A 13,249-nucleotide genomic window follows, 5' to 3' on the forward strand; every position below is an offset into this window, starting at 1 on the left:
GTAAGACTTGCGAATTTTGATTGAAACCACGTTGAAATTGCGACAACTTTCACTCTCTCATCAAATTTTGGGTTCATATATTTACCTATTGCTCTTTCTTCTTGTTGCATCCGGGAACGATGTAAAGTGCGTGTACTCACCTACATCTCGCCAGCTTTTCTGCAGAATCATATCAACGTTGAGTCAACTTCAAAATGCGCGCCCTGTCGATCGTTAGAAATTCATGGCCATGTATAATATGATGAGTCGATTTATTCATTGAGAGTTGAACAAAAGTAGGTACAGCTTAGCTATTTGACATCGAAGGCTTACCCAAGAAGATGTGAAAAGTTATATATTGAATTGACATTGTATTAATTTTGAAGACTATAAAACTCGAAAGAAAGGAGTATTCAAAGTAGGTTACAATAGAGATTAGTTACCACAGAAAATTCGTATTACATCTTGGGTAGACCCTCGAGATACAACTTTGTAAGTATACAGAAATTGAATATTAGAAGAATGTAAAACACATTAGCCGGTAGAATACGGCTTCGTTCAGCATTCGATTGTGAGCAGAATATAAATGAAATTTAAGCTAATTGCAAACGAAAACTAATGTAATATACTTTAGGAATTGTCTTGTCATTTTTATATGCGAGCGTTATTTACTACTAATGAATATGGTATTAATTCCACGCTCGTACAGAGTTGATATCTCAAACATAGTGAAGTAAAAGATGTTATTATTTTATGTTAGCGAAGCCTTAGGTTGACTTCCGTCTTCTTGTAACACAAACGTAAATCAGCAAAGCAATGATGGCTATTAGTAAAACTCCAGTCAAAACAAGCAAAATTATGATGATCATGACGTTGTTACTTGACACCAAGTCGTTGTTATTCGTGGATCCTGGAAAATGAGTTTAAACTTTGATTTATATTCTTATATTTATGTTTAAAGTCTTCATTATCTTATTAGTTAGTATATTTATAGCTTATCTTAAGAATTCTACAGGCTTCATAACAATTAGAATAAGACGAAACACGTTACCGTCGCCAATATTGGGTGGCTCTCGAATTTTTTCATTTGATCTGATAATGAGAGAACTTCTCAATATTTGAACTTGTAAATTAGTCTCTCTCTTCTTCCGGCTTGAACAGGTCTAGTAGCAAAAAAGATATTTAAGTGTTTTACACAAATGAAAAGCAAACAGCTTTCAAGTAACGCGCACTTCGTTGCTGGTGTATCATTTCGCCATAGATTAAACCAAAAACCTAAAGTGCATAAATCCACTCATCTAAAATAAAATTTATTTATTGTTTGTATCCTTTATTTAAAAAAATGCTTCAAAATAAACAACACGCTTTATCTAGGCAGTTTATTAATGTATAGTTAAAGGTCGTGAAAATTTAAAACATATCAGAAATAGCCTGGCCGAAAAAAAAACGAAATTCGGACCTTGCAACTATCCCCTCAAATATTCTGCGAAGTTTCTAAATATATTATTTAAAATTTAAGAAAAGAAGAAAAGCTCTGTGTGTACAATTGCATTGTCACCAACGATGTTTAATGAATATTGGATGGCTCGATTAGTTTCTGATATTTCAACAACTATTTATACTGCGATTTTTGTGATATACTTTTGATATATGAATATGATGTTAACTTACCGGTGCACAATCACTCCCTGTACAAAGCTGAACAGCACAATGAAGATAAACGACATTCGAAGGTAAAAATGCAAAAACAGAAAGTTGAAATTTCACATTACTAGAGACACCGTTGCTTGTCACCGCTGCTCCAATAACTCCACTTTTCAAGCACCTGAAAATATGACTGCCAGTCAGCATCGGGAACAAATGTATAAACTATAATGCTGGACCAAGGTCAAAATGACGAGGGTAATTACATATCATTATGATGGGTTATCAATCTGCCGAGAACTCCCCAGATAACAATCAATAATCTTTTAAGCCGGCGACCTCAGACGAATTTTGCTAGTCTGGCAGTAGGCAGTAGGCTTGTTTTCTGAGTATATCCTTCTGAGAGTATATTGAACCCTGATTATAAACTGAAAAACTCACACATTCAACGATCTAAGTAAATTACCAGAGACATAGAAATTTATAAATACTCAGCAAAGCCAACAAGACGACTCATTCAATTTATCTTGATGAATTAATTTTAATACGGTTCACCGATCTCTAGGATCGCAAATCAATAACTTTGACACGAAAACCTTGGGTTGGTCGACATATCACCACCTTTTATTTACTAAATTATTGTTGATCGATATTACTGCAAAATTTGAACATGTATTATATTTTTGGCCAACTCTATACTATATAGGCTAGTTTCTTCCTATATAGTAACATAGGATTAATAGAATAGAAAATCGCAATTCAATCACCACGAAAAACAAAAATTTCCAACAGAACCCGAATTTATGCTTTTATTTGGAATGTGATATTTGTATACGCCAGAACAATTCTCTACACAAGGCAGTATTTGTCTTAGTACAGATTACAGAATGATGCAATAAGGAAATGTACATTCTGTCTAAAAATAATCTTAACGAATGATTCCTATTTTAAAGTCACATCAGTACTCCATGGTATAATAGGCCATTTCAAATCCTAATATCGTTTTTATTCACATCATTACTTGATTTATTGAAATGTTACTGTTAAAGGTTTGACTTGAAAATTTTCTTGAATTAAAAACTGTTTGATTTATCAAATAAATTCAAGTTCTACATCTGGATATTAAAACCAGTTCATCCATTCATAGTCAATGTTAGTGATTCAATCGGCAAATTACTGAATGTGTTTGCGAAACTTTCCGTTTATGGAAATATCGACACCATGTCGGGCGTACAGGGTGAGGCCGTCACAGTAGATTTTACAATAAAAGGTGTGGTAATATGTTGCTACGAAACACCAAAACATTGTACCAGTCGTAATTCCGATAATTCGACGGCGATGGTTTTGTAAATCTACTTCGACATTACATAAATCTATATCGTGAGGTCCAGTCATCCAAGAAATTTGAGTTTCTACACTTTTCAACGGTAATTATTTATTTAATTTTTTTTTTCTTTTATATACATATAACCCGACAATATGCAGAACGGTGGCGATATTAAAAAATCATTGAAAAAATAACAAAATATCATAAGTATGCATTTCAATAAGAGATAATCGTTGGTCAAAAGCGTGAATTTTGGATAATTAGGGTCCCACGGATTGGATAATATTGAAAACGGTATATGTAGTTCTTTCCATTTTATTAATTACCCAGATATTGTTGGGCGAATTGCACATGTTTTGTCAATATGTTACATAGTCGTTTATTAATATTCTCTAAAATTATGACAAGTAATACAAGACCTGCAATTATGCGAGTATTCTAACTTAACAGTACTAAATAATTGATAGAAATGTTGATGTTCTTGGTATAATGTAATTTATTTGCCATTGCCGTTCTTTTGCTTTGTGTAATCTTCTAAATTATCTCCTATATGATCGATCACAAAGTATCGTAGTTACACACAAAAAAAATTTCTTGTTTATATATATTCCGCTCAGTAAAAAACAGTGCGAATTTTCATACCATCCAAATCTTAGTTAAGTTAGATATTAGGATAAAAATTAAATTTACCCTGGCTGTTCTATGATATCAAATCTCTCTGAAGATACACCAGCTGCGTCCGGAGTAGCCCAACACTCACGAGATATCATATAAAGATTTGAAAGAGCATTGCCGTCAAGTGCAATCTAGAAAAATAAAATATTTTCTTGTTGACTTTTTGTTCATCTTGTGAATTCCAATAGGCGGAATAGGAATGGTATCATTTGGTCCATGAATGGTAACAGTGAATTGTTTAATAAAACCTCAACTAATGATTAAATGATGGATCTGTTATATTAGTTGAGTAACTCGAGTGCGTACTTGTTACCACAAACAGCCAATTATAGCAACATATTTCTTCATTGTGTTTATCTTCTTTTCAATTTTAGAAGTTTTCCGTCTGTTTATCAATATTTTAAATAAGTTTTATTTTGAGTAGTATTCGGGCCCAAAGTCATTTCAACATAAACAATAAGTTCTTGATTTTTATGGAAATAAAAGCTGGAGATCAAACAATTTAAAATCTTGTGGTAATTTACTTCAAAAATCAGTGTACGCCTATCACAGCATCATTTTGAATTTCTTTCTATTGTATTCTACCGCAAAATTAATATTATTTCATCATTTTCATACTCTGTTAAAACAAAAATACAGTATATATATATATATATAACAAAACTTCTCACATACACGAAAAGACTTGTTAACTTCCTATACATAATTAAACAATCTGACATGGACTTTCTAGACAATATTTTCATATTTACTGTTTATACTCACCATGACATAAAGCATATCAGAAGTGCTGAGAACGGGGACACCATTGTAAGCTTCATTGTAGTCTGAATCTTTAAACAAATACATGGCTGCAGTAACATGTCCATTACCTTCTTGAATTGGAAAAACGATTGAATCTGATGTCACACTGTATATAATGTTGAAAATTACGTAAAAAAATCCATAAAATTGAGGCAAGTTGTTGGCAAGATTTAAGGTATTAAGAGTCAATGATTGTTTTTGAAAGTGTTTTTCAGGTAAACACGAATTGTTTAAATGGATATCACATCTTGTACATATCGTTTCTGCGCCAGTAGTCGAAGTAGCAACATTCTTCATTTGTGTAGATGAAATATCATGCGTTGTCATGTTATCTTTAGTTGTTTCTATATGCATTTCTACTGTAATATATTTATATAGACTCAGTTTCTATTGTACAAACAAAATCTAAATATATTCTTAAGATAATAAGTCACTATAACATAGTTTATAGTACAAAAAACATGCGACCAAATATGCAATAAAATTTAGAAAAAAAAGTCGAATCAAAACGATTTTGGCTAATCGGTAATCTATAGTAGCTCGTTTTACACGAAGGTGTACAATCCCATCACAAGACTAAAAAATCCAATTTTCACACAATTTCAATATTTAAAAACACCATCCTAATTTATTAATCTATTTATTATTTTATTCAAAAATATTGACATACTTTGTATTAGCTTTTCCACAACTCGTTTTAATGTTGTTAGTTTTGGCTTATCGAACTGACTCACTAGTACCAGATTTAAATAACCCATACCTGTATTGTATGCCGTGATACTGCTAAATTTCTAAACTAGAAACTAAAACCGATCTCAATTTTTGTCAATCCTGTGCAAGATAGTTATTCTATAATAAATTCCAAATGACTAAAAAAAATTATTTCACTAAGAAGAAAATACTTTTCCTGTTTTTCAAAAACCGAAAATAGCGCTGAATACGTCACACTATCCCGTGGAACGCCATTAGTTTGGTCACACTTCAGTTGAAATATATCACAATCGTAAATTCTCTTTTCCGGGTGAAAGAATATTCAAGTATGGTAGTTCACGCATGGCCTAATCAAAATTTTTGCTAATGGCCGCAATTAAATTCGGGCCATACAATATCTGTCTTAGATATATAGTGATTCATTTTCGTTAGCGTGAATAAGAGCTCCGGTTATTTTTTCACTTACTTTGAAATCAACGTCACGTATGAATGGTGGGGGATTGATTAATAAAAGAACTCGTGAAATACCTAACCCTATATATATAGAGAGAGAGTATATATAATAATTCAGATTTAAAACACAAGAGATTTTTTTAAAGATACCAAGACGTAATGCTCGGTACATAATTTGCTTGCCACGATATACGACAGATATGAAAACAATTTTCTGACGTGTTTTTGACCTCCTGATTTGTGAATAAAATCACTTGTAATATAAATTAGATTTTGTGCAATAGTGGTCATTCGTTACTTTTCTATCAACAACCTTTTTTTTCTTGTAAGTTTTCGTGATATGTCAAACTCAATAACTTCTTACGGCTAAGGTACCACTTGCATGATATCATTTTGTAGTGAATATGTAACATACTTCCCATTCATATTTATAATATATTACTTAAATGTTCACCACCAATCAAGTAAATAGAAAGGCAGTACTCACTCCTGAACAGTTAGAAGGCCATCGGCATTCGAAAGTCCGAGTGCAAGAGAGGCACTGACCACACATTGAAAATCAATTTTTATAACTAATCCTGTTGCTATTGTTCCGCCATCACTTGTAACAGCATTTGAGTAGATTAAATTTGATGAAGTGTTCTGTTGAAATAAATCCAAATTTGACAATTTTATGAATATAAACCATTATCGGGGTAATTCATCTGGTTGTAAAATAGCTTAGCTTACGAATCGTATATAATATATATATGAAATGAGCCTCGTGGATTCGAAGTAATGACGCCGGTGAAAATAATAATGAATTTTCTGATTGATAAATTAAAAGTGAGATTGGTGATAAAAAATCCGAGTTAACATTTTTGAGGGACTATTTGAGAAAAATGGAATTCCAGAAAGACGAGATTCACCCAAAAGTTTAAACATTCCGTTGGCAAAAGTGAACAGAAGATCTGTGATCTGTAGAGAAGTGGTCCACAACCTAGTTTCACCATGGACTGTAACATTGTTTATAATATATATTCAGAAATATATTGTAGTGATGGAAATATTTTGAAGCGGAAGTAAGAAGGTAAATGCATTATGGAAAGGTCCGCCATTGTGATTATCTTATAATGAATCCTAATTCTATATTTTGACCAATCAGCGCGTGCAAATAAAATATATTCGTCAAAAATATAATTCCTTTTTTTTAAACTATGAAGTTAAGTGAAGACTGGTGTTTTTTGTTTTGTCACTCACCGATCCTAATTTAAAAGTTGCTGTTAAAAAATATTATCGAATTTTTTCTCTTTCCCGATCCATAATCGGGGCCAACCGGACAACTTGAAAATAATCTAGTAAACGTTGCTAATTTTTGCACATTTACCCGAAATTAGACAACATCTCAAGTTCTTATGATAATAAATATAGTCAATTATTGTAAAATTATGTTCAGATGAAAACAAAATATTTGCCCGTTACTTACTGTTCTTATGCTTCCGCAATCGTCGTACGCAGGTGACCACAGCACGTAGTAACCCGCATCCAGCGTGACATTGTTACATGAAGCATTCATTAGTCGAAGACTACTTGTTGATATGTTATTATAGTCTATATATGACTGATTCAAAAACACACGGAAAGCGTATCCATCGTTAAGAGATGCCATGCTACAATCAAGTTTTGTAGCCAGTTCTAAAACCAAATTTATAACAGTTTAACTTTTTTAGGGAAGTAGGACAATAATTATGCATTATGCATGATAAAACAAAGATTTTCCAAATGTTATGGATTAGTAGTAGTTTGAGCATCGTGATTCTGTTTCTTTGCTTATAGCATTGTTTGGAGTGATGAAGTGAGAAAACCTAGGAACTAAAATGTTGAAAGACATAAAAAAGAAAACGATAAAAAACTATATAAAAAGATAATAAAAAAGACGACTCCATGCACAAATCAGTTGGCAAAAGCAGCGACGTTCAAAAAATCGTAAATAAACAGAGTGACATATATGAATTTTTATTGTAGCACCATTACTTCGCCTAACTCAGTGGTCTCCAAAGGACGCGCCCCGAAAATTAACAGAAGTGTATCAAACATAAATAAAATATGATTGGATGTTTTACGTATTGTGTTTTTTATGAATGTTTTATTGTTTTTTTTATTCTAAATGCTGTGTATATGAATCAATGAATTCATTTTACTTTTCTGTTACTTAGTTTCTGCCTCCATTGTTGCGTAACAATAGAGATAGACACTACTCGTGCTTGCTGCAAATTTGTAACCTGCAGATTATTTATCTGCTCGACCGAGTTTAGCCAACATGAGTAATATTTTTAGACTTCCAAAGGAAAATCAGGTAGAGATGAGAAAGAAGAGTTGACATTTGCCTTTATTTCTTAGGGCTACATGTTTACAAACTTTAGAAGGCCCAAAGACATAACGTTAACGATCACCAAATTGAGTTTTATTCAAAAGCAGCAATATTTTTCGAGTACGTGCGCCTTGGGAATGTTTTCCTTAATAATTTGACGACGCACGAACAATTTTCAGTATACAGAATACTCCATCAAGTGGATTAAATTTGGAGAGAGATAAACCCGGATACAAACAAGGAAAATCCGATATCGGAGGTGGGCTTCCTGAAATCATTGTTAGAGCATTCCACTCAATTATGTTTGCATTGCTGGTTATTCGATTTCAGTCTTTCCAAAATATAGGAGTTCTTCACCTAGAAATGGCTTCTTAAAATGGAGCTTTTTTTGGTGTAAAAGGCTTATAAAAACGTTGCATAAACAAGTTGGAGCCGCCAGTCATGTACAAAACGAAATCTCGGTACGTGGGCAATAAGATGATTATCTAATAAAGCTAAACTTTATTTTAAAATGTGTTTGGACATTCGGAAATATTGACGGAAACAGTTTTTTTTAAATAACGGCATAATATTTTTTAGTTCACGAAAAATGTTAATTTTTTCATCGGTACGTTGTTAGGCCTTGGTTGTTTTATTTCTCGTATCATCACTTGTATATGACAAGTTACAACAGTATCACATTAAAATCGAAACGTAAAAATAACTTACGACAACTGATTCCATCTCCAGTAAAGTCAGCTTCGCATTCACAACATTCATGAGTTGAATTCAAATATGTACGAGTCGCAAAATGATCACATGCAGTTGTATTGTCCACAGCTGTACCGTTTTCACAGGTTGGTATGATAAACACAGCAATTGCTTGAGACGATATAATTGGTACAAATGCGATTAACAACGATATCACAAGTAGAAATTTTGACTTTGTTGCAACCATCTTGAATTTTGCACAAATTCGTTTAGCTACTCAGAATCTGTTGTCTTTGTATGGCCGACAAGCGCAAAGTCAGGTTCGAATGTAACTGGTAATTTCCCTTTATGTCCAAATCGAGTTTTCTTCGCATTTTCCGCCGAATATCAAAATAGAGGGCGTTCGTTGTTTCGCTTGAAATATTTTCTAAACCATAACCGCTCTTTACGATTTTGATTTTTGCCACAAGGAACCTTGTCTGGAATAGTCAAGCATAAATGATACATATATCGATTATAATTTGAAGGGTTATTCGAACATTCAATTGGACGCAAATAATACCTTTATGAATGAAGAACAAATCCACAAGCAATCAAAATCATGGCATAAAATTGCGTTCGACGTGGATCATTGTGTTTGTGTTCCGAAACACACCTTGGTAGAAAGTTAATGAACTTCATATTCAAATGAAGAACAAAGTATGCTTAAAAATATTGATATATTTCAACACCTATTCGATTCATTCATTGGAAGTGTTTAAAATGAGAACGACTAGGCATCCAATTATCATACTAGACTATATATGTCTCGTAGACAAGGTAAAAATAAATTGTCTGAGAAATGAACTCTAATCTTTAGAATACAATAATTAACGCGATTAAAAGGGTGTTTCGAGATAATTTGTTTGTATAGACATTAATCAAGACATTTTCTATATCAAGTCGTTTGCATCATATATATTTGATTATTTTTTCGATTGATATTATGCTATTTTGATAGGTCGTACAAACATAATTTTCCAATAAAAATTTAAATAAAAACTACGATTATAATGTAGCATGTTGTGAAAATATAACTGTGCAAGTGAACTACAAAAAATTAGATTGTAAATGTAGAATTACTTTTACTTTTTATTAAATTCAAATTTCGTTGGTATTTTTTTATTATGCAATATTCTACATTTTACATATCGTCACGCTAATAACCGAATTGCGTAAGTCATTTTTAGCAGTTTTGAGAAAAACGTAAAAAACTTCCTAATGATATTATTATGCCATTGAGAGTCAATGATTTGCCGTGGTTCAATTTTTTTAACGTAGCCGGATTTAAGTTAATTTGTATGTGCAGTTAAGTGACGTCATAATGGCGTACTGTGACTTAGGCAGAATGTGTCTATGACTTGTGGACATACGCAATTTTGCAACTTTCTTATATGCACCAGTCCTGAAAACTAAACATTCCAAAAACGAATGTAATTCTCAGTATCTACAATGTCTAATCCCCAAAATAGCTAATCAGTTTCAATTACATTATTTTTTATGTTTAAAAATATACATTTCACCAATATAACACTGCACACCCACCGGAAAAAGACTAAGATTAAATATAAAGAATAAAACAGCAATGCACCCAATATAAAAGCCAACCAAGATAAATTTACTCGGACAGTGAATATCATAAGTGCACGTCTTCCCATACTGTAGTATAAATTCAAATTAATACGCGATAAGCTACGAGATTAATACGAGATGCAAAAACTCGAAAACACTTCGCCGAGGTTATTTTGCCTTTGGGACGTCACAATAGTCCTGCGGTAACAATGATAATTCATTATGACGAAACAATTGCACAAATGTGCATGTCATACTAAATCTTTGTTTTTATGGGTTTCGGAATTCTTAAAATAAAATCTGAATTAACAGACAGGTGCGCAGCATTACATAAATACCTATTTTATAAAAAAAATTAAATCGCCAATAATGACTTACGCACTTCGGTTATTAGCGTGACGATATATAAATAAGATATGTACGTTTACCTCGAGTTTTTTGAAAAACTTTCAACTTTTTCAAAGTGTTAAAATGCACCCACAATAAACCAGTGATCGCCTCAGAGGCAAGGCTAATCTATTTCGTGCATATACTTTTATGCTATTTTCTATTTATTATTGTTATGATTACACTTGTTTATATTTGGCGTGGCCAATCACTATGGTAACCGACATGGCGTTCAAAAACATATTGAGATAATTAAATCAACGGGATACAATAGTGAAATGCTTGGTCACAATTCTAACCGTACCCGAGTCAATATCCAACGTGTTCAAAAATGGACAAATTACAGTCTAAATAAACACGAATACTCAAAGGAGTGATAACTGCAAATTTTATTATCTTATGCATTGTATGTATATATTGATTTATTATATTCTGTACTGTGTAAACGCAAAACATTTTTTGTAATATTCACTTAATTTTATTTATCTTGCTAAGCTAACTTCCAGTTCATAGATATATAAGGAATTTCGTTTGATTCCTTTACCGGTAAATTGCAGAATGATAATAAAATGCCATGCGACCTTCGGCCCAAATTTCCAGTCTCTAAATCTAGTTTTTTGTTGTTCTATTGCCCATTGAAATTTACTCAATTTTGGCTACCTTTAATTCAAAAATAAATACTTTATGTATTGCGCCGAAGTGTTGCCTGAGCTTTTCTAAGATACCATGATCTATTAAAGTTAAGTTATTCATGACAGCGCTTTTCTTCAACCGAATTTTATAAACCATGAATAACTTGATCGAAATTAATTAACCTTTAAACTTGGATCCTATAAAATTGCCCAGAAGAATTGAAATATTAAATCAACTGAGAACATGTATCATATCGGTGTTTATTTTGCCATCCTATATACATAGTATAACATAACCTTTTTATTGAAAAGTAGAAGTTGAAAGGGTAACGAAATAACGAAGAAATCGCAATACGTAACAAGGTCGAAGACCACATATTGAAATTACAGGCAGTATCAAATGTGCTCTTGGAGCAATTACGAAAAAAAATTTACAAAAAATGGGGAATTGGATAATTTTGTATGTAGGTTACGCACAACCAAAACATTTTCACGTTTAATAGATATTGTTCATTGTTTTCTTCCGCTCAAAGCTTCTATTTTTTCCAAAATGCATTTCATACATGGTTCGATTATTTCTGCAACCGGTTTTTGACAAGAATTCCACAGGTTTTCGCTTGACCACGCACTTTTTTCTGTAATTGCAAACATGATTTTTTAGTTAGTGACACAAATGAATAATATACATAAATGTAAGACACTAAATCATAGCTCTTCCCTCGTATTTGAAATATATGTGTGTTTGTGCATTTGCGATTTACAAACCATATAGCAGCTAATCGTCGTTCCAGCCTTGTGCTTTTCACGTAATTTCATATAAATCTTAGATATGATTTTTAAGTCTGCTACACAAAATCAGTACTAACAATGACGTGCAAATTTAATTATCATTTTCATTGTACAAAAACGACTATCGATTGTTGAAATGATAAAAATCGAACTTTATTTTGACATACTTTCTTTGCACTCATTGATATAATCCATACAACGTTTGTCTGCTAAATTTTCTATTTTTTCTCTCATTTCATCATCTGGCAGACATTGCTTTTCCTCAAGGCATATTTTCCTAATACCTGTTAGTGTGAAAAATTCTTTAATTCAGTAGAAAAGCACTGATTTTCGGTATTATGGCAATTTGATGTTAGAAGAGAAAAAATGACAAAGATTAGGTTTTATCATACAAATGTGCAATCCTCTGATTCAATTTTATATACAAAAAGAATACAATATCTTTTGCAAACAAGCGTAAAATAAGGAAAATCACTATAAGATAATATTTGGATGCGATATTTCGTTTCGCAATTCGAAATGGCGAAAACGATTACTCCAATCACAATGCAAATAAAGCGCAAATTGCGCAAAAAACAAAGTCAATGATGCCAATGATGGATTTTCAGTTATGCTTGAATTGTAAAATTTTAATATATATTCAATCGCTCATAATTTTGCAGATGCTAGTTTTAAACGTCCAAGATAAATTATATAAAGTATTCGCGTATGATAAAAAATGTACTTACGGCCATATTGTCTCATTTCAGTTGGCGAGGCGCGGCAATAGGAAAAGATAAGCGCAATTAAAAGTGCTGCAACAAATAATGTTTGTGCCATCTCAAATCGAGATCAAGTATTTGTATTTCTATTAAAAATTTTATATCGAACTGGTAGATCTAAGATTTAGAGTAAATATTGAAAGTAAAAATATGGGCATTGTCAACCTCAAGTATTGTAGAAAACACACACGGTATCAATAGATTAAAATACCCAACGAAGTTGGAAATCTATATAGCGGTAACTATTAAAGTGTTGTATGAAAACCAAATCAAAATTTTGCCGGCATGAAATAAAAAACTAAGTAGACTATTCAGAATCGAATGAATTCCAACGCAACAAAAATTGATGCAGTTGCTTATCTAAAATGTATCAACATTAATGCATTATACATAAAAAATCTTTAAAATGGTTTCTAAAGTGATTAAAATTTATCAA

At 32.0% G+C, this 13,249-nt stretch overlaps 3 protein-coding genes across 3 annotated transcripts in view; all 3 read right to left on the reverse strand.

Moving 5' to 3' along the window:
- The window catches only part of LOC120329858 (uncharacterized), a 79,606-nt gene that overhangs the window by 27,131 nt on the left and 39,226 nt on the right, over positions 1-13,249 (reverse strand). The gene's annotated exons all lie outside the window — the stretch shown is intronic.
- Positions 235-9,035, reverse strand: LOC120329658 (uromodulin-like). The gene is made up of 8 exons (XM_039396378.2): positions 8,652-9,035; positions 7,059-7,267; positions 6,081-6,235; positions 4,391-4,535; positions 3,641-3,756; positions 1,651-1,804; positions 1,031-1,142; positions 235-889 (listed from the first exon to the last, which is right to left on the reverse strand). Exons 1-8 carry the CDS (start codon positions 8,878-8,880, stop codon positions 747-749), a joined length of 1,263 nt encoding a protein of 420 aa, XP_039252312.2. The 5' UTR covers positions 8,881-9,035; the 3' UTR covers positions 235-746.
- On the reverse strand, positions 11,511-12,978 carry LOC120330198 (uncharacterized). The gene is made up of 3 exons (XM_039397059.2): positions 12,781-12,978; positions 12,220-12,336; positions 11,511-11,898 (listed from the first exon to the last, which is right to left on the reverse strand). The coding sequence occupies exons 1-3, from the start codon at positions 12,869-12,871 to the stop codon at positions 11,774-11,776; spliced, it is 333 nt and encodes a 110-aa protein (XP_039252993.2). The 5' UTR covers positions 12,872-12,978; the 3' UTR covers positions 11,511-11,773.

The sequence above is a fragment of the Styela clava genome, chromosome 12, assembly GCF_964204865.1.
Source record: "Styela clava chromosome 12, kaStyClav1.hap1.2, whole genome shotgun sequence".
In the NCBI taxonomy this organism is placed as follows: Eukaryota; Metazoa; Chordata; class Ascidiacea; order Stolidobranchia; family Styelidae; genus Styela; species Styela clava.